At 30.0% G+C, this 27,696-nt stretch overlaps 2 protein-coding genes across 2 annotated transcripts in view; one reads left to right on the top strand and one right to left on the bottom strand.

Moving 5' to 3' along the window:
- Window positions 1-10,252: 10,252 nt before the first annotated feature.
- LOC129963104 (MAM and LDL-receptor class A domain-containing protein 2-like) lies at window positions 10,253-24,242 on the top strand. The gene is made up of 6 exons (XM_056077175.1): window positions 10,253-11,476; window positions 14,036-14,244; window positions 16,315-16,599; window positions 19,604-19,746; window positions 21,464-22,315; window positions 23,155-24,242. Exons 1-6 carry the CDS (start codon window positions 10,842-10,844, stop codon window positions 23,401-23,403), a joined length of 2,373 nt encoding a protein of 790 aa, XP_055933150.1. The 5' UTR covers window positions 10,253-10,841; the 3' UTR covers window positions 23,404-24,242.
- The window catches only part of LOC129963087 (uncharacterized), a 52,843-nt gene continuing 44,882 nt past the window's right edge, over window positions 19,736-27,696 (bottom strand). Inside the window, exon 18 of the mRNA XM_056077142.1 lies at window positions 19,736-19,840. Within this exon, the coding sequence (XP_055933117.1) occupies window position 19,840 (1 nt within the window). The 3' untranslated portion in view covers window positions 19,736-19,839. The remainder of the gene's footprint in view (window positions 19,841-27,696) is intronic.

Here is a 27,696-nt window from a genome sequence, read left to right on the forward strand (position 1 = left end):
TTTACGAGGATATATGCAAGCATATACATACAAAGCTACAACTACTTTTTGTATTAATATACCACAAGTGCTACAAACATTTATTAAATTTTATTTTCTTTGCTTTACTTAATTCTTTAACATGTGAACGTTTACTGGGAAGCATACTATCTGTTAATGATGACATGCATCATGAAAAATAAACCATTCTAATTCGTTACAGGTTACGGTTATTGGGAATAGAGTTACCACATTAGGTAGATATTTTTTTCTTGGGTAGTAGGTGCTCGCTGATACAAGGGTTTTCAAATTTTAAGTGAGACTTTTCAATAAAAATTAAATGCAATTTTAACATTTTCTCTCAATAACTCTGAAGCCAACAATTCAGATGCCACAAGTTTAATATTTTACAAAAAAAAAAAAAAAAAAAAAAAAAAAAAAAAACTTTTCTATAATTTATGTATATGTTTTATCTTCAGTTTATCTGTATTTATGAAAATTCTAATTCTAATGATATAATACAGAATAAATTTTGAAAAGTAATATTTTAAATTTATGAAAATGCTTTTTAAAAAATAAATATTCCAAATGTTAAATTTAAAATTACTGAACCAAGATCAACATAATATTAATTAATTAACTACAAACAAAACATGGATTGCTAAACTTGTGTCTGAAAAAAGTAACACAAGCAAAAAAAAAAAAAAAAAAAATCGTTTGGTTTGATGCCTGGAATCTTTTAAAGTAATTTTAAGATATGCCAATCACTTTGAAAGATTATTAAAGTGATCTAAATTTAATAATTTGTATTTGAGATACAGATTATTAAATTGGGATACTAGTCTGAAATCCCAAATACACCGTTTGGGGGGTACTAGTAAATGATGTTTTATCAGGTTTTTTTTTTTTTTTTCTCCATATTAGTTACATCTTTTCAGATTATTGATATTATATTTAAAGAAAAAGGAAGACAATTTTATCTTTTCGTTTGATAAGTTATGATTGAAATAGATGGCAAAGAAACAGACTACAATAGCTTGCATACAATAACTTGAAAATATTGACTTCCCATTTTAGGAAATAATCACTATTTTTGGTACAACAAATGGCTTTTATCTACAAATTTACAAATCTACAGATTTATTAGAAATTCTTTTGTATAACAATATTTAGAAAGTACAATACTTACAAAAAATGAGATTTTGAGCAGTATTATGTTTTTTTAAGTATGCCATATATTAATTGAATATATGTTCTTCTTATTAATAACATTTTAAATTATATTTTAGATATATAACATTTTAAATTATATTTTAGATATGGTCTCTTTTATATTTACTTATATTTTTCTTTTTTTTTTAATTTATTTTATGCTGTTATAGTTATTATTTTATATCTTTAATTATGTTTGTTATTTTGCATTTTATTTACTATTTAATTTTTTTATTATTTAAACCCCTCTGATATTATTTTTTCAAAATTCGGTTATAATTGTAAATTTCTTAATTTCTAGATTCTTATTTATTATATGTAAATTTTGCTTTATATTTTTCGATACTGTTAGGTGTTAAAAGATATAGCGAGTGGGAAAACCTTTGCTGTCTCTGTCTGACTTGTCTTGTCTTTGTGAGCTTAACGTCTGTTTGTAAACTACACGCACATTCGCTTTGGATTGGTTGAGTCTCGCTATATTAGATACGTTTTAAATTTCGGTAATAATGAAAATTTTTAAATTTTACATAGTTATTTAGTTAATACTCTAACAGATAAACAAAGAAAAGGGAAAAAAATTTCTCATTTATTGTTACACACTAAATCATATGAGCCGTTTATTTTGAAAATGCGGCATGTCCATATTTTGTTATTGCGAGATATTTATAGGTTTGCATTTCAATAAATATAAAAATATTGGTAAGTATTAATAGATATATTTTTTGTATTTTGTGGTACCGGGAAATGTAAGTTTATAATCCAACAGTGTTTACAGTGCAGACAAAAAAATAATAGTTTTATTATAACTAAATAGACTTCCCTCACTTTCAAAATAAAGTAAATATTGCAAACGTTTATTTAATAGGGAAATATTTCAGTTACATCAGTCTTTTTTTTAATAATAAAAACCAAATACTATTAAAAATGTAAAATTATTTATTCATTTGATAAAAAGTGAAAAAAAAATACAGAATATTCTTGTAAAAAATATAACATAAAAACAAATAATTCAGTTTTATTGCGAATTTCAATTAAATTATACATTTTCAATTTATAAACCGGTATAATTAAATAGAATTTTATTCAGGATTCAATATTTTAAAATGTTCATGATGAACAAGAGTTATCCATCATGACCTTGCATTTTTCAGATGCAATAGATCTTTTTTTTTCATACATAAAATATAATGACCTGATGCAGATTTAGATATGGATCTAATTAGATGCAGATCTTATGCGTGTCTAATAAGATGCAGATCTAATTAGATCGTTACATGCAGTTTTACTTAAATGCAGACCTAATTAGATGCAGATCTAAATAGATCTAGTTACATGCAGTTCTAATTAGATGCAGATCTGATTCGGGACTAATCAGATGAAGTTTTATTTAGAAGCGGATCTAATTAAATGCAGACCAGATTCAGATCTGATTACGTTCGTCCCTAATTAGATGCAGATCTGATGCGGGCCTTATTAGATGCAGATATCAATATATCTAGTGACTTGCAGTTCTAAATAGATGCATATTAATTAGATGAAGTTCTAATGCAGGCCTAATAAGATGCAGACCTGATTCAGATATATTAGATGCAGTTCTATTCAGATGCAGGTCTGAGGAGCGCTAAATTAGATGCAGGTCTAATACTGGCCTAATTAGATGCAGATCTGAGCCGGCCGAATTAGATGCAGATCTAATTACATCTATTTACAGGTAGTTCTAATTAGATGCAGGTCTGATTCGGGCCTAACCAGATGCAGACCTGATTCAGATCTAATTAGATGCAGTTCTATTTAGATGCGGATTTGATTAGATGCAGACCATATTCAGATCTGATTACGTTCGTGACTACTTAGATGCAGATCTGATACGGGCCTTATTAGATGCAAATATGAATATATCTAGTGACTTGCAGGTCTAAATGGATGCATATTAATTATATAGATGCAGGTCTGATACTGACGTAATTAGATGCAAACTAGACACAGGCCTATTTAGATGCAGATCTAATGCGGGCCTAATAAGATTCGATTCTATTTAGATGCGGATCTACTTAGATGCAGATCTGATACGGGCCTAATTAGATGCAGATATGAATATATCTAGTGACTTGCAGGTCTAAATGGATGCGGATTAATTAATTAGATGCAGGTCTTATACTGGCTTAAGTACATGCAGATCTGATGGTGGCCTAATTAGATGCAGACTAGATGCAGGCCTAATTAGATGCAGATCTAATGCGGGCCTAATTAGACGCAGATCTAATCAGATCTAGTTACAGGCGGTTCTAATTAGATGAAGGTCTCACGGCAGCCTAGTTAGATACAGTTCTATTAAGATGCGGATCTACTTAGATGTAGCTCTGATGCGGGCCTAATTAGATGCAGATCTAATTAGATCTAGTTACAAGTAGTTCTAATTAGATGCAGGTCCGATTCGGGCCTAATCAGATGCAGACCTGATTCAGATCTAATTAGATGCAGTTCTATTTAGATGCGGATCTAATTAAATGCAGACCTGATTCAGATCTGATTACGTTCGTGCCTAATTAGATGTGGATCCGATGCGGGCCTTATTAGATGCAGATATGAATATATCTAGTGACTTGCTGTTCTAAATGGATGCAGATTAATTAGATGCAGTTCTAATGCGGGCCTAATAAGATGCATGCCTGATTCAGATATAATTAGATGCAGTTCTATTTAGATGCAGACTTGATGAGCGCTCAATTAGATGCAGGTCTCATGCCGGTCTAATTAGATGCAGATCTGATGGTGCCCTAATTAGATTCAGACTAGATGCAAACCTAATTAGATGCAGGCTAGATGCAGGCCTAATTAGATGCAGATCTAATTAAATTTAGTTACAGGCAGATCTAGTTAGATGCAGGTCTGATTCGAGCCTAATCAGATGCAGACCTAATTCAGATCTAATTAAATGCAGTTCTATTTAGATGCGGATCTAATTAAATGCAAACCTGATTCAGATCTGATAAGGTATGGGCCTAATTATATGCAGATCCGATGCGGGCCTTATTAGATGTAGATATGAATATATCTAGTGACTTGCAGTTCTAAATGAATGCAGATTAATTAGATGCAGTTCTAATGCGGGCCTAATAAGATGCATACCTGATTCAGATATAATTAGATGCAGTTCTATTTAGATGCAGACTTGATGAGCGCTCAATTGGATGCAGGTCTCATGCCGGTCTAATTAAATGCAGATCTGATGGTGGCCTAATAAAATGCATACCTGATTCAGATATAATTAGATTCAGTTCTATTTAGATGCAGTCTTGATGAGCGCTCAATTGGATGCAGGTCTCATGACGGTCTTATTAGATGCAGATCTGATGGTGGCCTAATTAGATGCAGACTAGATGCAAGCCTAATTAGATGCCGGCTAGATGCGGGTCTAATCAGATGCAGACCTGATTCAGATCTAATTAGATGCAATTCTATTTAGATGCAGACCTGATTCAGATCTAATTAGATGCAATTCTATTTAGATGCGGATCTAATTAAATGCAGACCTGATTCAGATTTGATTACGTTCGTGCCTAATTAGATGCGAACCCGATGCGGGCCTTATTAGATGCAGATTTGAATATATCTAGTGACTCGCTGTTCTAAATGGATGCAGATTAATTAAATGCAGTTGTAATGCGGGCCTAATAAGATGCATACCTGATTCAGATATAATTAGATGCAGACTTTATGAGCGCTTAATTGGATGCAGGTCTCATGTCGGTCTAATTAGATGCAGATCTGATGGTGGCCTAATTAGATGCAGACTAGATGCAAGCCTAATTAGATGCCGGCTAGATGCGGGTCTAATCAGATGCAGACCTGATTCAGATCTAATTAGATGCAATTCTATTTAGATGCAGACCTGATTCAGATCTAATTAGATGCAATTCTATTTAGATGCGGATCTAATTAAATGAAGGCTAGATTCAGATTTGATTACATTCGTGCCTAATTAGATGCAGATCTGATGCGGGCCATATTAGATGCAGATATCAATATATCTAGTGACTTGCAGTTCTAAATGGATGCAGATTAATTAGATGAAGTTCTAATGCAGGCGTAATAAGATGCAGACCTGATTCAGATATAATTAGATACAGTTTTACATAGATGCAGACCAGATGAGGGCTTAATTAGATGCAGATCTGATGGTGGCCTAATTAGATGCAGACCAGATGCAAGCCTAATTAGATGCAGGCTAGATGCGGGTCTAATCATATGCAGACCTGATTCAGATCTAATTAGATGCAATTCTATTTAGATGCGGATCTAATTAAATGCAGACCTGATTCAGATTTGATTACGTTCGTGCCTGATTAGATGCGGATCCGATGCGGGCCTTATTAGATGCAGATATGAATATATCTAGTGACTAGCTGTTCTAAATTGATGCAGATTAATTAAATGCAGTTCTAATGCGGGACTAATAAGATGCATACCTGATTCAGATATAATTAGATGCAGTTCTATTTAGATGCGGACCTGATTCAGATCTGGTTAGTGACGGGCCTAATTAGATGCAGTTCTGCTTAAACTCAGGTCTGATGCGGACCTAATTATATGCAGACCTGTTTCATTTCTAATTAGATACAGATATATTTAGAGGCGGGCGTTATTAGATGCTGATCTGATGCTGGCTTAATTAGATGCTCACATGTGACAGATCTATTTGGATATGGATCTTTTTAGATGCTGGCCTAATGAGATGCAAACGTGCTGCAGGTCTAATAAGATGCAGTTCTATTTAGATGCGGGTCTAATCAGATGTAGTTGCACGCAGTTCAAATTAGTTGCAGAACTAATTAGATGCACATCTAAATAGATCTAGTTTCATGTAGATCTAATTAGATGTAGGCCTAATTAGTTACAGAGTTCATGCAGATCTATTTATATATAGATCTAATTAGATGCAGACCCTTTTTTTTTTAATATCTATTTAGATCTAATTAAATGCAGATTTGATGCAGGCCTAATTAGGTAGAATTCTATTTAGATGCGGATCTAATTAATGCAGATATGATGCTAGCCTAATTAAATGCAGAGCAAATTTGATTTATTTACATGCAGTTCTAATCAGATGCAGGCCTAATTAGATGCGCACCTGATAGATCTATTTAGATATGGATCTAATCAAATGCAGATCTGAAGCAGTAATAATTAGATGCAGTTCTATTTAGAAGTGGATCTAATTTGATGCGGGCCTTATTAGATGCAGATTTAAATCTATCTAGTTACTTGCAGGTCTAAATAGATGCAGATGTAATTAGATGTAGTTCTGATGCGGGTCTAATAAAATGCCTGAATCAGATATAATTAGGCGCAGATCTATTTAGATGAGGGCCTAATTGGATGCAGATCTGATCAGAGATGCATACCTGATGCTGATCTATTTATATATAAGCCGTTTGTTTTGTAAATGGGACAAGTCCATTTTTTGTTATTGCGTGATATTTGAAGGTTTGCATTTCAATATAAAAATATTAATAGATAGGAGGAATTATATGTATCGTAATAAATCCATCATGTCCCTGCATTTTTCAGATGTAGTAGATCTTCTTTTTTTTCATACATAAAAGATAATTTTTGGTCTTCCTCGTTGTGGTGGCAAATCGATAATTTTATATTCTGTATCTCGTCCTATCGAAGTTTTGTAGAACACTTTGTATGGTACATCCCTTGTAAATCTGATCCAGCATATAGATGAACAATCCACGGTTTTACCATCGATATTTTTATTTCTTTTTAAAACCGCTTTCTCCAGAGGTTGGGTTCAAAATAAATATCCGCGTTTCTTTTCATGTATTAAACATTTATTATATTTTCGACAATTTCTTATTACTTTATAGTAAATATCTGGGGAATATACAAGGAACTTGTTTTCTGGATTGCAAGTTCTACCACTCCAAAATCACGATCGTTCCATAAAATTGAATGTCCTGACAACCAAAACTTGTGGTCAATGATATTTATTTCATTGTCACTTTACTGAACAATCGGTGTTGGAAGTAAACATGTTAGTATCGAAACACAAAATTAAAAAATACTTTTTATTATTTATGAAACACTGTACAATCCCCGATTTTCATTATCAGAGATAGATAGATGGAAACACCCTAAATTTCAGACATGATATCAAACGGCCACATTTCCTTCACCATACAGCAACCGGAGCTAAATTTTGCAGTAATATATTCGGTCAAAAATAATTCCAATCTAAGATGGATTTGCATCACTTTCAAAATAAACAGATTTTCAATACTGTTAAGAGCTAAAACTTCCGTCTCCAAAATACTAGAATCTATTTTTTTTTTTTTTTTACTTTAAATTGTTTGCGCATAAAAAGATCATAACAAGTTTTTTTTATAATCACCATTATATCCATTTTTACCAAAAATGGACTTGCACCACTTTCAAAATAAACGGTTCATATGATGATCGAAAGAGAAATATCTTATTTGATCATGGCATGATTTGTGTGGACTTAACATCATATTGCTCACCTAGGGAATTACGTGAAATATTCTTACCTTTTGTATTTGTAGCATAGCAGAACCAAAGAATACTATTGAATAAAAAAGAGAATGATATACAATAGAAAATATAGCTGTTGAAAAAAGATTTGATGAGGTCATTTTGTAATATCCATCTCAAGCAGCATACAAATACGTCAGAATGGGAAATGTAAGACCAAATTTTCATTTAATTGTGATCTAATTATCAGGAACTTTTTCTGGTAAGCATAAATTTGTAGCAATATTTTCAAATTCATACCCTTTGAAGATCCCACAGATTCGTAGCATATCACTATACATTGGCAGATGTAAGCATTTTTGAGGCTTTAGGTAGTGAGTGTGGCAGTTACGATGTCCTTTCTTTTAAAAAGCTGGTCAATTTAAATTCCCATTTTCAACTTAATAAACACAATGAAAACTTATTTAGTTTAATTATTTATTTTAGAATTATGTGAAAATGTACGTTTTTATTTATTTATACACCAAGTCAATAAATAAATACATCAATTAATCATGAATATGCGTGATATTCACGAGTAAGCTTGATGTTTAGAAAAACTACAATAATTAACTGAACAAAATGAAATTATAAGAACTGAACCAATTACACTTATGAAAATCTTATTAATCGATATTTTATAATTAAAAGAATTTGTATTGTTTACAAATTTACTTTGTAAAAGGCTAATAGCATTTTTAAATCCATCGCTATGCGACACCCTCAGCTCAATGGTTTTAGGCAACTTGCCTTGTCAGAAATCCGTCACTGTCGCTAGATATGCTTCAAAAAGTGGGTGCCGCTACAATAATATTCCATTTCAATGTTTTGACATTTGCGTTCATACTTCCTTTGAGATCATTAAGGAAAATAATAGTATGAGTTTTGATACGCCAATTTTGAAGCCAACATAACAGCGGAAGCCTACTGAATTTTACTAGTTGTAAACATATACTTTTTTGCATCACATAACTCGTCGACGATAAATTGCAAGTTATTCGTAATAATGGAATACTCATAGCAAGACTTATTCGTTAAATCAGACAGTTACTATATATACATACTTAATATAGATAATAATTCTCTAATATATAACTTTTTTTCTGTACTACTCCTATATATATAAATGAAACGTTAACGTATGTCACACAAAAATCGTTCTTAATATTTATTATAGAATAGTAATAGTCAAATGTAAACAAAAAGCTGTACTAATGTTCCCGACTGCTTAATTAAATATTTTTACAGTTTTGCTTAATTTAACATCTCACTTAATTAATTAATGGAACTGCAAAATATTATTAGATATGCTAAGAAGAGGGTTTGATACGCTACTAAGATCTTCATTCAATCAGAATAAAATGAAAAAGAAATCAAAATAATATAAATAGGTGTCAAACAGAAGGTTAATCGATTGTTAAGATAGATCAACCGTCGGCAGATAGGTAATCGTTACGTCTTGCCTATAAAAGCTGATGATTATAATTTCTCAAATTATTTTCTCACGCACACACAAAAAATACTTTTTCATTATCTTGAAACTCAAAAGATTACCTTTTTAATGATATAAATTTCATTTCTGTGCAACTGCTAATAGTTTTTAAAATTTTATTTGATACATGATTTGTATCAAATAAGATTACTATGTTTTAATGCATTAGTGAAATTCCAATTCACTTATCAAACTATTCAATCACGTATTTTTACATATGTTAGAATTAAGACAAAAAATTGTTTCTCTTAGACATAAACTCCGAAGTAATATTTTCATTTCCTTTTATTTCATGGCATATGCACTTTTTAATATGCACAAGCAGTTTGTTTTAGTTGACTGAATCCATTAAATGCACGCTTTTTAGCATATCCAATCGAAATTTTTAAAAAGCATTTTATAGTTACCATATTAATAGTTAACAAACTAAAAAAAATCTATAATCTGGGCGAAGAAGCTGATAGCCGAAAACGGATAATTAATATAAATACCAATAAAGTATTTCATATTAAACATTTTCTTGAGGGAAAATATGAAATTATATGTTAATTAAAATATTCTTTTTCAATAGATATAAAAAGCCGATATATTTTTTTACATTAATCCCTAGACACTCGTATTAAGATAAACTCTTCTAAATCATAAACGGAACTAACTGCCTACGCTGTTTGTAGTGTCGGAGGTAGATGGACTTAAACAATAAAAAAAATCAATTAAAGACTGCTCAATGGACTAAACACTAAGTATTCAAGAGCATTCAATTCTCATTCCCTTGTTTATTTTTCGTCATGGCAACAAATAGAACTATGTTATTCCAACTGCCCTACATGCAATAATTCAAATATACCTAAATTGATACAAAAGCGGGATTTAAAAGTAGTGCTCAAAAACTGAGCGGAAGAGGAAATTGATGTCCATGAAAGGGGGCGGTCTATAAACACATCCTCGTAAAAGGACGGAACTGTGTCTGTCGCGTGTTTCTGTCGCTCTTTCTTTTCTATAGCCATTTAAACAGAGTATTTACACAAAATGAGTTCAGCAAAACATTTGGTGCTGGATAGCACTTACACGGGTAGCTATTTTTCTCTTCTTTATTTTGTGACAACAAATCTGTTAGTTCCATTTAAGCTTTAAAAGCTAATTCCTTTCGATGCCGTTAATGGATTTTTTTTACACTGGTATAAATGTATTTCTGTGTGGCAGTAAATATTGATTGTAAGCATTAAGTGTGAGTTTCAAGAGCAGTTTAGACGTGTTATTTAGTAAGCTGATTTAGATATTATTTGGATTTTCGGAAATGCACGTTAGTGTTTGAAGAATTTCAAGAAAATAAGAAAAATAGCATGAATTGCCTGATAGAGTTTAGATACACTTTTGAGAAATCTATATAAAATACTGGATAATTTTCAATGGATCTTCGTACAAAATCGATAAGTTCTTAACCATATTATATCTCATGTGCAATTTCTTAATTTCGAATTCTGATTTAGCTTTCAGCAATAAAAAAAATCGAGTTCTGACGTTTCGAGAATATTTATCATCAGAAAACTGATAAATTTTTAAACGTTTATTGGCAATATCAAAATTTTTGATATCGGAACTTCAATTGATTGGTATAATGTGGAACAATAAAGTTCAACTCATAGTTTATTTGTGCTATTTAACAGCAATTTTTGTTGATGTTTTACAAGCAGAATTAAATCGGAATTCTACATTAACGCGTTACAGAAGAAATCTGGAGTTAGAGGATGTTCCAGAGGCATGTGATTTCGGATCTATCGTAGAACTGACAACTTGTTACTGGAGCGTTCCACAGAATATCAGCAAAGGAAAAATTCACTGGAAATCGGGTATGGGAGCAGCTGCTTATTGGATCGGCGGACCAAGAGCTGACCATACGGAAGGAGATAAGAACAGCGGCTATGTCTTCTATGAAACTTCAGAGCTTTCCAGTTTTGTGGAACTACCCAAATCTGAATTCACGTCCAATCAGTTGTTGGGACCGCTGTATAATCACACGGGTCCTTCTGGGCTTTGTCTTTCCTTTTTCTATAACATCGCTGGATTAAGTGCCAAATCTTTGAGGGTGAAGCTCAGGAACGCTCTCAATCAAGACACTATTCTTTGGGAGAGCAAAGATAATTCAGATGGTATTTGGCATCAGGGAGAAGTCGCATTCAGCTATGGAGAGAAGTATCGCATCTTGTTTGAAGCGCTTCCGACCAACCAATCATATAAAAAGCTCACGTACAGGTAAACGTTATTTTTTGTTTTTGTTTGTGATTATAAATATCTGCCTATTTCTAAGTTTTGGTTAATAATACCCTTCTTCTTTTATGCATCATACAATATATCAGTATATTTACTCCAAAAATTTTCATACTTATTTACAAATTTTTATTTTTTAAAAATTATGCTAACTTTTTAAAATTATTAATAAAGAAATGGAACGTTTTCTCGAGGCTAAAATCGTTGAAATTTGAACTGTAAATAAAGGATATTTTCTTCCAAATGAATATTATATGTGTTCTAAAATTTAATTTATGTAAAAAACAACTGTTTTCGCTATAAAATTATAAAAAAAAAATAATGCTTTTTAAAATATTTTTAATAATAAATTGAAATTTTATTATGAAGCAATATTGTGTAAGTTCATAACTTCAAATCATAAATGTATACTCAGAAAGAAGAATTCTCAAATAAGTTTATCTCAAAATTAGAATTATATGTAAGCAAATGTATAATAAATGCAATGAATTTACTTGCATTTCAACTTACATAAAATAAAAATTTCAAAAATACTGAATGATATAATATTGAATATCTGAAAAATATAATATATTTGCTGTTACAAATAGTCAATACAATATATTTCATTGCCAAGAAATAAATAAAAAATAATTTATAATTACACAATTCTTCTAATGTGTAAAAAAATGTTAGCTGATATAATATTAAAAATCTAAAAAATAATTTATATTTATCTTCATACATAGCCCCTTAAATATATATTACTGCCCAGAAATAAATAAAAATAGGTTTACAGATGTATACTGCTTATAAATATCACAGCATCATTTATAAATCGTAATATAACATTTTATATAAAATAATTCATATCATATAATTTTGAAACAGTATTTATCATAGTATAAAATTTCACATGAATACTATGGAAGGAATTTTACATATGAGTATTCAAATTTGAAAAGGAATAATGTTTTGAGAAGACTATACATTTTTATCATAGTAATTTATGTTAATTATAATTTGAAAAACTAATATTTGATCATTCGACTTTCAACAAATATATATTAAACACTTCAATGTCTCATATTATAAAAAATGCCTCCGATTTTACGAGGTTGAAATTTTAAAAAATATTTTTTTTTCAAAGTACAAATTTTCCCAATCTTTTAATATTTAATTTTCTTAATACGATGTATTTCATGTAATTAATTTAGAAAAATGAATTTCTCTTAAAAAATTATAAAGTGTATATATAATTGATAAAAAATTCAGAATATCAGTTTAATTTTTTTTTTATGTAATCAAGATATTTTTTTTTCGGTTGATTATCAGTGGTTTCTACAAAAATACTATTTGTTGCACCAAGATATGCATCTTGAAACTGGAAAATTATTAAAAATTTAAAAATGATTTCCATTTGATAACTTAAAACACAACATGTTAAAACAAAGTAGCATTAGTGAGAATATTAGAAACTAATATATAAAAAAGTAGCATAAAAATTGCTATTTAAAAAGTATTTAAAATATTTAAAATTGATAATATATATTTAGATAAATCTCACAAACAGAGAATATGAAATAAGGAGAAAAATTTATTCTTCATCAGTCATGATATAGGTTGAGAAAAGATATATTGCAGATACATGCTTCATTTAGGGGATTTAATTTCATCATTTTTCTAAATTATCAAATGGATGCGTACAACTTAGATTCGACTGCATATATGAATTAGGTTTTTATCGAATTCAGTTTGGTAGATGATAATCACCATTTTGTGATCAACCATCATTTTATGATTCACTACTTATAACTAAACCTAAGTAAATGTTACTTGTAGTTAAAGATTGTATCAACTGTAATCTGTCACACAACAAACTATTTATTATGCAGAATTTAATTTTAGTAAAACATAGCATTTGAATAATATTCCATATTGAATTATTTTCTACACTAATTGCGAATGCAATTATATATCAAAATGTAGTTGGTTATTTCTTTCTTACATATCTATGTCCATTTTTTTTCCACATATGAACTGTTTCTATGTAGAAAAAAAAACATGTTTCGAAAAATATGGCATAATAATAAATATTCAGAAGATGCATGCCCGTTTTTTACGAATGTTTTTTTTTAATTTAACTAAATTTTTATGATTTTGAAAAGAATGCTGTATATTTTCTCGGATCATGGTTCCTTCTAATTACATTTTCAAACTTAGAAAGAGAGAAATGGCGGGAGCGGGTGAAATTGTTCTTTTTCTTTTATTTAGAGCCATACGGAAACTACTTTTAGTTTGTCGACCGGAATTTTATTTATTTATGCTACTGTTTGCCAAAATCTGAGAAATTTAAGAATTTCCTGTTATACACAGAAATGATTTTTGCATAAAATTACATTTTTGATATTACTTTTTTTTTTAAATGTAAGCATTTACAAAAAGTTCATAACTTTGAATTCGGAGATTATGAAGTTTCATAACTTATCTTTCAAATGTAGGGACAATTTATTCACGGTATTTGATTCGATTTTCTTCATTCATTCCACACTATTTCATTTTCAGAGGCTATGTTGCTTTAGACGACGTGAAATTCGATCGTATTCCGAACAGCGAGGTGTGCATAGGCCACTGCACATTTGAAGGTGGTTTCTGCGATTGGAAAAACATGGATGAGGACGATTTCGATTGGGAACTTGGAAGAGGAAGTAGTAGTTTTCTCACTGGTCCACCGAGGGACTATGCCAGTTACGGAAAAAATGAGCAAACTGGTGGTAAGTAAACAATGATCAACAAAATGGTTTGCCAATCATTATGTTTCACTCTTGTGAGCATCACATCTACTAATAATATAGAAGAATGTGTGTGTGTGTGTGTGTGTGTGTGTGTGTGTATTTTGGCAATTCCAAAAATTTTATTGCATAAAATGAAATTTTATATAATTTTAAAATTTAAAAACTATCTTCTTAATGAAAATATTTTAAAAAGCTAAAAAAATGTTTATAAATTTTGACAGTTTTTTAAAATATTTTTTTTTCATAATTTTATGAGGAATTAGATTGTGAAATTACATTAGCACAAAAAAACAACGTGCAATTTGAAATAGATTAAGCAGACACTTAACTTTTTAATGGTACTATGATTAGCGAGACTCGATTCCATTAGGAAGGTTCATATGCACGATATAGCAGAATAGGAGCAAAACTTTTAGAATAAAATGGCTTTAATATTTGTCACAATTTGATGTAAAAACTTTTTTTGTGTGTGAGAATCCTAAAAATCAAAACATTCGTATAATTGAAGCATAAACATCAAGGTATGGTTATAATTGAAATTAAGCACAACCAATATTCCTGGTGATCCAAATGGTCACGAAAGGCGGCAAGATCATTAATAGGAAAGTTTGGAATAAATAAGGCTGAAAACGATTTTTCAATTTTAAGCAGACGTTTGTATAGTAGAAAATTTTATTCAGAGCATTTCTCAATAATAAATAGTGCAATATATGTTCAGTAAGTTCTTACTATGTTATTGATCATAGAAAGCTACAATGATTTGTTGACAGTTGATTGGCGTAATATTTTCCTCTATATGTCTCATAGCATTACAAAGAGTAACATAAAATCAAAAAACTTTCATTTTAAATACATATTTTCATTTACCTGAATGTAATTAAATGGCATGTACCATTATTTTTAATTAAAGAGCAATGAATATAAGCTAATCACATTTAAAAGAAATTAGTGTATATCTTTGATTGATATTATTGAGTAATTTTGCTGATATAATATGCTAAAAACAATTTTAACTTTTCAGTGCAGTTTTATTTCATATTAGCCCATATCTCAGCCTTATTTGGGATAAAATTAGTTTCATGATTCTTATAAAATAGTGATAAAGTAACTACTTAATTAATTGGCATAAAACATTTATTGAAACCTTTCTTATGTTTTAAAATACATAAGAAAAATCTTAATAACTTTGAGCAAAACAAATAGTTAAAAATTTAAATTATGATCTATCAATTCAATTATTAAACACTTCATTATTGTAATCATCTTGTACGGAAAAATAAAAATATATTTAATATAACATACAAGCCAATATCCTTGCACAACTTTATCTATAATTTAATTTTAATTAGAATGAGGGAACATGTAACACCAAAGTAATTTTAAAATTCCGATATCTTAAAAAATTACATATTGTCCAAAACGATTTTCAAGAAATCTCAGAGAACTATTTTTCCCAATGAATTGTCAATATTTTTCAAAGAATGACACGCGGTTTCAATGACAATATGATTTGCGATTTAAATATATGTTTGCAACCTGAAACATGAAGGCAGCAATTTTCAACGGCGAATTTACAAATTTTGAACCAGTCTCTGAACAATAGGATACATCAAAACAATTTTTAAAAAACCTTCTTGAATATAAAAAATGAAAATAAATTTTATTTAAATACCTCTTTCTCATGTTTTCATTGTTTTGAATCTAATTTATTAAATAAGTATTGACCACAACAAGTGTTGTTTGCTGGCACAATATTGTACATCTACAAAAGAAACAAATTTTCAATTAATAAATAGTTAATTATTTAAATGATTGTCAAGAAGACTTCATTAAAATCTTCCTTATTCTTCATGATGTTTATAGGAAAAAAATTAAAGAATATCTATTAAATAGTTCGGATTTCTATAGTGAACAATAATTTCTGCTTTATATATATTAGAATATTTATTTATTTATTGGCAATTTTTAAATTCATCCTAGTGAAACACCCCTTGTGTGTTACAAATGCACAAATTATTTTAACCCTGATATTCACAAATTTTTTTACAGGTTTTGCCTACATCAATACGGCTTATCCTCGACGTCCGGGTGATACAGCAATGTTGCGCAGTCCCAGTTTTCCGACAACGGGTGACAATAGCCCCGTGTGCATGAGATTCGCCACATACATGTTCGGGAACGGAGTGGGAATCCTCAGGTTGGTGCTGAAGAACGAAGACGAGAGTGACAAGACGGTGTGGGAGATGTCTGGACCCTCTGGCAACAGCTGGCACAAAGCACAAGTTACGCTGTCCTCGCTCAGCCCTTTCCAGCTGTTACTGATTGCTATCGTAGGTAATTGGGTTTGTAAAACGAACCATATAAAAAATTTAAATCCATTGAATGCTATGGTGAGATTTCTTTTGATTCATTCTACACAGGAAGATTGAAGATTAGTGCTAACATCAATTTTTAATCTTGATTTTTGAACATAAAATCTTGGCTGTAATCATCATTCTGATTAAAGTATTTATAATCTTAGAAACATATATTAAGTACGCAGTAAAGATTCCTATCCGTTTGAGTACATTTTGAACCATGCGTTGATCCCGAAGGTGCGCTAGTTGTTCAAAGTAACCTTAACCGGCTATCGTGGCTACTCCAACCCACCAGAAGGCACACGGAAAGCTCTAAATGGCGAGACCGCTGTGACAGCAATGTTGGAGGGAATAGTGGTTAAATCCTGAGGGCTATCACCGGCCACGATAGAACCCTTCCCGTGGGAAGTATACCTCATTATCGATAGGATTAGCTGACCCGCACCATTTTTGTGCCCACCAGGTTGGCGAAAAACAAACATCATACCGAAATCTTTTTATCCTCATTTTTGAGGTGCCCCCCGGTGGAATGTTGTTCAAAGTAAAGAACCTCTTCGTCTCGATCATCATCCATCTTATTATTATTTCATTATTTCTGAAAACATAGCCATTTGTGAGAATATTTGCAATCTTCTTCAACATTTTAAATTGAGTTAATGACAAAACATCTCCTGTCTTAGCTGGCATATTTCTATATCTCCGAAAGTTTTTTTCCACCCCATAAATGTGCAGGCCACTTTCACTGTTCCAGAAGAATTTCTCTCATGATTGATTCTTGAAAATTTACAAATAGGATTTCTGCTTCCTTGGAGCCTTAAGTTGGATATCCATGATAACTCCAATAGATTAGAGATACCCAAAAATGTCTATCATCGATATAGAAAATTAGTAAGTATTGGAATAGCTAATGGGATATCCAACCCTTTTAATTTCCTCCTAATCCATTCTCGTCCAGCCAATTGGAAGGCGATTTACTGAATGATACTGGGAAGAGAAAGGCTTGGATGCATGCCTTGACATTGTGTGGAATGACCATGATTGACTATATACCTGGATTGCGTGGATTTTAGCAATTATACCTTAAAAGATAAAGATTTTGAAATTTGTTGAAGAGATTGCGGAAATCTGGCTAATGGATCTGTATCTGAATTTAAATCTTCCCATATGGAAAGAGAATGAATAGTGTTTCTTAATTAATGCCATTTGTTTCATACAATCATCACTATTAATGAAAAGTATAGAATACTCCATTATAATCATAAAATTAGTTTCAAGATGAAGAATCCCTTTCGAATGCTATTAAATGTCAGCTGCCATGTTTACTTTGAATAGACTAGATTCAAATTCTTAAAAAAAAAAAAAAAAAAAAAAAAAAAAGGAATGACATTTTTGTTTTCCGAAACAAAATGATTTTAAAACTATTTAAATTCGAAGGAAATATCGCCATCTTATATTCTTCAAAAAATTCGCCATAACGTCAAAAATAAACAAAATAAAAGTTGTTATTTCTTCCCTATTTTTACACTAATGAAAAAAAAAATGTTGATAATTGTCTGCTAGTTTTCTGTGGAATCTAAAGGAAGATGCCGGACGAGATTAACATCAGGACGCTACTTAGTGTGATTAATGCATATATTTCAATTACGAGAAAAAGCAAAACAAACGATATAGATTTTCAAAAAATATCAACGCAAGGCAGGAAAATGTAATCACAATGGAAGAAACAAAATTATGTCATCTCTACAATACAAAAGTATACATTTTCACAACTAATAAAAGAAAACATGAGTGCGTGCTTGCGTGAGTATTTGTATGCCTTTTTATTACCGCTCAGTTGGTAAAACCATCTACTGTTATTAAATTTGGAAAAAATAAAGTTCAAAAACGGAAATGTGTAATTCTGAGCAATTTCTTTTTAATTTTAATTATTTAAATGTTAGCTAAATTTTTCGGTAAAACAGCATTGCCCAGCTATGATTTTTTACACCATTTTATAAAATTAAAAAAAAATGGTACTAATTTACTTATTTATGCAATATTTTTCTTAATATTCTTTTTAAATATTTTTGCATCATTTTCAAAATATTCTTCATTATTAAACATTATTATCATTCAAATTGCTTTCATTACTGCGCGAATAAACGTTGCTATAAAATAATATTAAATAAGCTATTAAAATAATATTAGATCACGTGATTTTCTTCCATTGTTGAAAGCTATGGAAGAAGATAATGCTTATTATCTTCGCAATTGTCATGTGAAATTAGAAATTGAAGTTTCAGTACAATGAGAGACAGCATGTAGTTAAAAGACAGATTAGCTGAGCAGTTACAAATTGAACGAGGCATGACTAATTACAAAGGCTGTACCAATGAACAGAATAAGCAGTTAAAATCATAAGATTTTAATGTTTATTGCAATTTTATGATTAAAATACTTTGTTCGAACATCATGAACATTAAGTTACGCATAAGAAATTTAATCGAAATTAAATATAAGCAATATGCCAGGCAAACTGGCTGGTTGCCATATGTCGTTAATCAAAAGTAAATCTCAGTAATTCTCAGCACTAACATCTCTCAACTCATTATTAGCCATAACTGTTAGATAAATATATTATAAACGCTGAATCAAAAATCCAAGTTTTGATCATATCGTTTTAGAAAAATGACCGGCAGTTTGATAATCGTTTGAGCTATCCAGACTTCGCTTAAAGTTTCCATTTTCTTTTTAGTTTAAACCAATCATAAGTCGGTCTTTTAACTTAGGTTGATAATATGTTCAATCGAAATTGTCTTTTAGTAGAAACATTACAATATATGCTAGACTTGCAACATGTTATAAAATAGCATGAAAATAGTGAAATAACAAGAATTTTAATGCTTATATATAAATGCAAGAACTTTAAGTACATTCTCAAAACTTCTTAATTATTAAATCGATTTATTCTTATGTAAATGTTGATTTCGTTTACTTTTCAGGCAATCAATTCGGAAATATTGCAGTAGACGACATTTCTTTCAAACCGGGTCCATGCCCTGTTGTTCCTCAAACGGCGGCCAAAGATAATGGGGATTGTAGTTTCGAAGAGAATATGTGCAATTGGAGTAATCCGGCTCCGCAAGTAAGTGCTTATTTTGTGCTTACAAACTCTGCATATTTTGCGTCCACCAATTCAAAGCATTCAACAGATAAAATAGTGTCTCGAAAATCCCGATCTGAAAAATATAAATTTATGAAAACATTAGGAGGAAGAGGTTATTTCTTTTATAATATCCTCAATATAAATAATAAAATATTTCTATGACTTATAAAACAAAATTTGTACTAACAAATTAGCGGAACCGAATTAACAAAATTATGTAGTCTTAAATCTACAAATCTCATATGTTTTGAAACTGAAATAATTATGTTTAAGATAAATCAGTTTATTTATTGGAACTAACAGACTTTACATATGAGATTAAATTACAGAGAGCAGAAAAGAATAATTCATCAACTAAAGTCACAAACGATAATATGCATGTTTTTCAAAAGGAAATGATATTATACAATAAATAGAACAAAAATCAATACTGATATGAACTCTAAACTGAACATCAAAATCTATTCTATAAAATGTTTGAGCTATAAAGTGAGCAGATTAAATTGTAATGATGTCAATGTAATTTGTGGAATCTTTTTTTATGGGAAAAGGCTTCATGTTTGTTGATGTTTACGTTCAGATATCATCACTTAAGCATATTAACAGAAGATTAATAGTGTTTAAGCTGTTTTAAAGTAAAATAAAAAAATATATTATGGCATACTCAAAGCAGTTTTTAGGTAGATTTTTATTTCATTATTATAAATTCTACTCAGATTGGATCACAAACATCTTTCTGAATTGGAACAGACCAGAAAGTTTTATAACAACCAGCAGTCCTCATAAATTTCAATTAGAACAAACCAAATTAAAAAAATAAAAATAAAGAAACAAATATAAATTACTGTAACGTTCAAATACCTATCAAAATAAAAACAACTAAAAATACGTAATTTTGAAAAAAAAAAGTTTTAAGGAATCAGTTTTTTTAATTATGTCAATGAAACAATTTTAATATGCGATTTTTTTTATATTTTTAAAGAATGCTTATTTATAAGATTACTTACATTTGTTCGAAAATAAATAAATTAGAAAAAAATATCATTTTATTTTGTTAAAATTACTTCTCTGTCACTGTAATTAAATATACCCTTTCCTATTTTTATTCTCACATTTCATTCGTGTTATTATATTCTGAGAATATCTGTGAAGAACAGTCGTAAATATATTAGTGAGTCGTGATTTACGATTTCTGATGAATTTTTCTGAAGTTATCTTTGAAATAATTGCTTTTTTCTATGTCTATGCGTTGGCCAATATTGTATGTGTTTTGAACAGCATGGTCCATGTTATTCTTTGCAAAACATGGGTGAGTTATTACTGCTTGGAAGTCCAATGATGTATTCTTGTTGAATTTGTTTTGAATCGCATACTAGACAGAGATCAAAACATTTAAAATCAATTTGCTTTTCATGATAAAATCAAAAAAAATTGTATTTCACCCGGGCTTAGGTCTTCGCATATTAAATATTTTCTTAGTTTTATAATTTCAATTAATATTTTGAATTATGCATAAGTATTCACTCGATTAATTTTATTTCTTTAAGTATGCTTGCTTCTTTACAGTGCAATTCCGATGAACAATTAACGAACAGTAAAAGCATTAAAAAATTGTAAAAATTAAAAATTTTAAAAACATTTTATTTAAATTTTGATATTCAATATTTTTAATTTTTTTTGAAATTTCTCTACTAAGGATGAACTTGACGATGTTGATTGGGCTCGACAGTATTATTATGATCAGAGTGGACCTCCAAATGACCACACTAGAGGAGACGCAAAAGGCTACTACATGAACTTGCTTACCAACACACCCCTGCTTTTGAAAGGAGGGACTAGAGGGTGGTTAGTCAGTTCCCGTTTCCAACCCACAGCTAATCCAAAATGTGTTTCATTCCATTACTGGATGTACGAGAGGCTCATTGATCCTGCAGGGCTCAGCTTGGGCAGTCTCAGAGTTTTCGTTCGTCTCATAAAACCAGGAAAACCCTTGTCACCTCTGTGGCGACTGTACAACCACCAGGGACAAAGATGGTTTCCTGCAAGAGCACCGATTGTTACAACCCCCGAAAGAGCACCTCCCCAGACATCTTACGAAATCATTTTTGAAGGCGTATGGGGGGAAGGGCGTGTTGGGAACATAGCCATTGATGACATCACATTCTTCGATGGGGACTGTACGACTGAACCTTTGGGTGCAGCAGCTGTCCTTGGCGAATGCTTTTTCGAAAGGGATATGTGTGGTTGGAAATCTCTGTCGGAGTTTGATGATGACGCATCGACAATTGCACCTACCACAGAACCTAAAACGACAAACACAGTGGAAGAAAGTCTTTGGAAGATGGCTCGCGCAGATTATAAACCAGCCGGATTGTTGGATCATACATTCCGTTCCCCGGTAGGATATATTTTCTTCGATGTCTTTCACAAGACGGCAATGCAGCGTCCAAAGTTAAGAAGCCCTTTGTTAGAACTCAGCTTCAGCGGAGTTCGTTGCCTGGGATTTTGGTTTGTAGCATTTGGAAGAAGTGATGCCACAGCTTTAGAGGTAAATATTGAGTATCAAAAGTTAGATTTATTTTCTGACTTTTTGAAAGAAACCGAGCATTTTAAATTATGTTTAATTGGGATAAAAACTTCTCTATTTATAAATACAACCTTCAACAATTCGGTTATGTAACCACTTTAAATGTTAGCAGCATGATAATGTACTTGAAACTTGAAAAATAATTGCAGTGCCAAAAATAAATATTTCATAAAGATATAAATCAATTTTTTATTTTTCCTGGGAATAAATCCAATAAAAATAGTGAAGTGAGTAATACCAATTTTAGTCGCATTACTTTCAATAATTCAGCATAATTTCTTTCAATAATATCTAAACTATTCCATAGCAGAAAGCTTTGTGATAATGATTTATTATCTTTAATTGATATATCTCAAAATTAAATATGTTAGAAATTAGAAAATGAAAAAAAAAAAAAGTCATATATACGATGAAAAGGTAAAAGGCATTTAATTGCATTAATAAACTTTCATTTGAAACATAAAATACTTATGTCTGTTATAAAGATTTATGCTATACCTTTTATATTGCCTCTTTCCGAAAAACGCGTTTTACGTTCGAGGATGTGGCATTTCCATTTTAATACAAAGAGACATGAATTCAGTAACATTCAAATTTATGTCAAAATATGAAGCATTCAATTCGATATACAATGATTTTTAAAAAATTACTTTATTTGGTACTTTAATGGTTGATTGTTTGTTTTACTGAATATTTCCATTTTATTTTGCCTTTCCTTGCTACAGAACGCAAAGTCATAAAACAATAAATTCTTAGAACTATTTTTCGCAAGAAATAATATCTCAAAATGTATTTCGCAGGTTGTTTTGCTAGACATGTCGGATCCAGAAAGCATAAAGAGAACAGTTATTTGGCGATTAGAAGCCAGGAATTTCGCCAATTCAAGCAGAACAGATTGGAGTTATGCTCAAGTAAGTGTAGAAGCCAAGGGAGATTACCTGTTGCATTTCGAGGGAGAATCATCCGACGGTGGATTCGCTCTGGATGATGTTACTTTCTTCGATGGTAGTTGTCATACGAGACCTCCAGCAGCTGTTGGAAAAGGATAGCAGGAATTTTTGCACAATTCCTGTCGCTTCACTAGCCTCAACTTTAGAGTATTTTTTGCTTGTACGTTTGCTCAGAACTCCGCATTTTGGTTCATTTTTTACTCGTGGTAACTTAAATGAAAATAATCGCATCAATGTTATCTAACAGCACATAATCATACAAAAATGTTAAATAGAATGATGCCAAGAAATGCTGAGTAGATATTGAATCGATGATCTCTTCTACAATCAAACTGCAATCAATTACACAATCAAGAAAACAAAGAAACTGTGGTTTAAATAATGGATCTGAAGCCTCTTGCGCATGAAAATAGTTTTTCTGGAGATGCTTAACTGTTTCCCGTTTCATTAGGTATGTCAAATCTCCCCACTGAAATCCCCATCACGAGAATAAATGAATTACAAACGAGGCATTTTTAGAAGTAACAAACAGTTTTAATACATGATACTAAAGTGGCAATTGTAAGTCCTTTAAAGATTAAATAATCGTTTGACATTCATTTAGAACTTATTTTTTTATATTTTCATTTAATTATGCGCTATCACGACGAGTGAACACAAAGTGTCCTATTCACTTGCACAGCGAATAATCCTGAAATTTTTAACGAATGTAAATACCAAGCCTTATGAATTTGGTCCAAATTGTATATCCAGCTTGCTAAAGTACATAAGGAATACTCGAGCATCTTCCTTATGTTTCAGATGAGCATATTCGTGGTATCATGTTTTAGGATCTCTCAAAGAAGAGTCTGGATGAGAAAGACTTTCGCCGGATTAAGAAATACTAAAATATTCGTACAATTAGCTTTGTACAGGTCCAAATCCATTTTATAACAGAAAAATGAAAAAAAAAAAAAAAAAAACCACCTCCCAATATGACTGGAAAAGCATATAGATGTTAATAAGGATAATAATAATAATGGGTAATCACCAAATCTTATCCCAATAAAAAAAAAAAAAAAAAAAAAAAAACCTTATAAAAATTATTATATTTTGGCATGCGGTTGTTTCGATATATTGCAAGACGTTTATAAAGTTTTTAATAAAACCACTAAGGTCGCTAAATTTCAGTACAGCAGCTCAAAAAATATCAAGGTGGTGTTCTAATTGTCATCAAATATTGTCCAATATTTCGGCTATCATAATAGGCTGCCGCATCTGTGTTTCTAACTTGAAAAGTATTAATACCATCAACTGGCGTTACAAACCCTCTGTCCTTTATTGACATAGAAATTAGCGGGCTGTTTGAATTATTCATAGAACCAAAGAAAGCACTGAACTTTTTCCTTTCTTATCGCCAGTTTAAAAATAATCCAATGTAAAAGCACTATTTCTGAATTAGTTTCGCTATCTCTTGGATTAAAAAAAAATAATTAAATAATACGTTAATACTGTAATACGTATGGTTCTTTATGGTTACAATGATTCTTTCACAAAAATATTTTATAATTAGAGAAAATCTTTATCTTCACCCTTTATAAGAAAATAACATTTTTGCCATTTTGGTAAGTGATATATCAGAAAAGATCGCTTAAAAAGGTCTCATTTATATTTTATCCACCCTTATAGTATTTTTCGTAATTCCTGTAATACAGCGACCTGGCAAGCCTAAGATAATTGATGCAGATACTTCTACATTTAAATAGCTATATTGCACGGTAGCATTTCAAATTTTGCAGTGTGATTTTACAGCAATTTCCAGCTACAGAACTCAAAAATAATCTTCAAATTATTTTTTTGGCCCAATTAAAATTATTCAGTAATCTATTTAAAAACTGAACTGATGAACTTAGTTTTCTTTGAAAACAACAAAAACAAAATTCTTAATTTTTATATTAATTTAAAATCCGAATATAATTTTTATTCGAATGTAAGTAGAAAATGATACATTTACGTTCCTTAATATATCACAATTCCTTTTAAATGGCTTAAATTATTAATATTTTTAAATTTGCATTTCATTCAAATTTACTGTATTATATATCATTTGCTATTGTCCTACGAGTGTATATAAGAAGGTTTATATTTTGAACACTTACATTTTTCTTCTGTTTTGAAACAGTACCTAGCAAAGTAATTGATATTCTTTTTTTCTTTTATAAATATTCAAAGACCGGTGAAAATTCTTTGTTTTGTATTGATTAATAATTCATATAAATAAAATGTATAATTTTTAGAAATTGCAGAATGCGTCTATTTACTTTCATTAGTTTGTTTAAATCCACAAAATGAAAAATAAATTATATAATTTCACTCTTGTAAATAAATTAATCAAGTAAAAATTTTTCTAAAAAAAGTAAAGTCTTTAATAATAGTTCTTCTGATGGATTGCATCTTTTATTAATTTGGTTGCTTTTAAAACTTCATGTATAATATTTCTCATGGTTGAAAACTTAAGTTAGAGACTTTTCAGAATGTTTTTATCCAGTTCCTCATCATATAAGAAAAAAAAAACTCTCAAAATTAAACTATATCATTCTATCATGTAAAACCAATTAAATTATTCAGTTTAATTCGTTAAACTATCATTAAACTATAAGTTTTTAAAAAATTTAAACCTGTATATTTATTTATTAGATTTCAAACTGCAATTATCTTTATTCTTTTATGAATGCTAGGGCTAACTTTAACTAAGACGCCAAAGATAATTTTAAATATTGAAATTTATCAGAATGAAAACCCATTATCTTTATCTTTACTTTCTTGCTATTACTTCTGCTTAGTAAAAGAACAAATAGTCTTATAAAATTATTATATTATTATAATTTGCCGAATTTATGGTGACCAAAATATTACAATATCAGTTATGATATTTTTTATGTATATTATTGTTTCATGAAATAAGGTATTTTAGAGTGTATTAATAAAATGAAAATAAATGTCAAACGCTTTTAAAGTTTAGATTTTATGCATTTTGTTCCTTTGTCTAATCTAATTTCTGTTTCCAAGTTTATATTTGAAACATCAAGATTGTTTTGGTGCATGATATCATGTAAACTGATTTCTCCTTTTTCATATCAGTACTTCGAAAGTAGAGGACGCTATGTTCTTTTACCAAAACATTACAGGAAAGCAGTTTAAAAATGCTTGGTCTCCATTGAGAAAGCGACTTTGGTGTTCTTTATAAAATATTTATATATTTTATATATAAATATATAATTCTTTATAATATATATAATTCTTTACCGAATAAGCTGTATACTTTTGGGTAAAGATAATGTTATAAGTGTATTGTGTGTACCACCTCATTGTGGTAAAAAATGTACATAATGTTCCATTATTACAAATTACACACGCGCGCCAGCACATGCACACATTTCTATGAGAAACAAAGAATGTAAAACAAAAAGAGCATTCAGTGTGCATGCAGTATATCTCATGTCTACGCTATTTATTTATTGCATGTGAATGTGCATAAAAAATAAACATTAAAGATTTTTTTAAATAAAAAATATTGTTTTTCGTATTTGAAATGATATCTGATAATAATAAATAAACGCTGATAAACACAGACATAGCATTATGAAATACAGCAAAAAGATAAACATGCATACATTCAGCAATAAATTACGAACATCCAATCAGAGATATTCCGCTAAAAAAAAAGTTTTGGGCCTGTATTCTGAAACATCGTACTATGATAATGCTTTAAAAGGGATTCATCTATCTTTATATTGTTTTTAAAATTTATTCTTTAATATATAACAGCGATAACGAGTACGAACACATACACAATGTATTTAATATAATCGCAATACACATCCAATATAAATATAGTAAAAAAATAACAATAAAAGGTACTGTTGTGAAATTTAAAAAAAAATGTATTAAAAGAAATTAAAATTAATAATTTAAAAACTAAATTTAAGATAAAGAAAAAAAATAAGTAATTTAAGAAAATGTGATTAATTTAATAAAAGGTGACTAAATTAGAATTGGCATTAATGAAATAATACATTCCAAAGTTATCAAAAAAAAACGTTAAAATTTTGATCAATTTTTAATTAAAAATCTCATTAAAATTTTGAAAACCATTTTTTGAGAGTACCTATAACCCAAAAGGCAACTAAATGCCAAAATGTCTCTGCTGTAGATTGAAATGTCTACCCAAAAGTGCAGTTTGAAAGATATTTTCATCATGCCTGTCGCATGACGCTATTTAAAAGTAGTATGACGTTATTATCATGCTAAATAATATATTTTTTATCGACTTACAAAGAGAAAATTAAAAATGAAAAGGATTTCGCACGTTTGTAGATTAAAGCATGATTTCACTTACTAATATACAATAGA

The sequence above is a fragment of the Argiope bruennichi genome, chromosome 1 (genome assembly GCF_947563725.1).
Source record: "Argiope bruennichi chromosome 1, qqArgBrue1.1, whole genome shotgun sequence".
Classification (NCBI taxonomy): Eukaryota; Metazoa; Arthropoda; class Arachnida; order Araneae; family Araneidae; genus Argiope; species Argiope bruennichi.

Excerpts from the sequence above, each read along its gene's own strand:
- LOC129963104 (XM_056077175.1), top strand. The coding sequence starts at position 10,842 with ATGTGGAACAATAAAGTTCAACTCATAGTTTATTTGTGCTATTTAACA. Across the intron at positions 11,477-14,035 it reads TATAAAAAGCTCACGTACAG|AGGCTATGTTGCTTTAGACG; the intron begins GTAAACGTTATT and ends TTTCATTTTCAG. Across the intron at positions 14,245-16,314 it reads AAAAAATGAGCAAACTGGTG|GTTTTGCCTACATCAATACG; the intron begins GTAAGTAAACAA and ends ATTTTTTTACAG.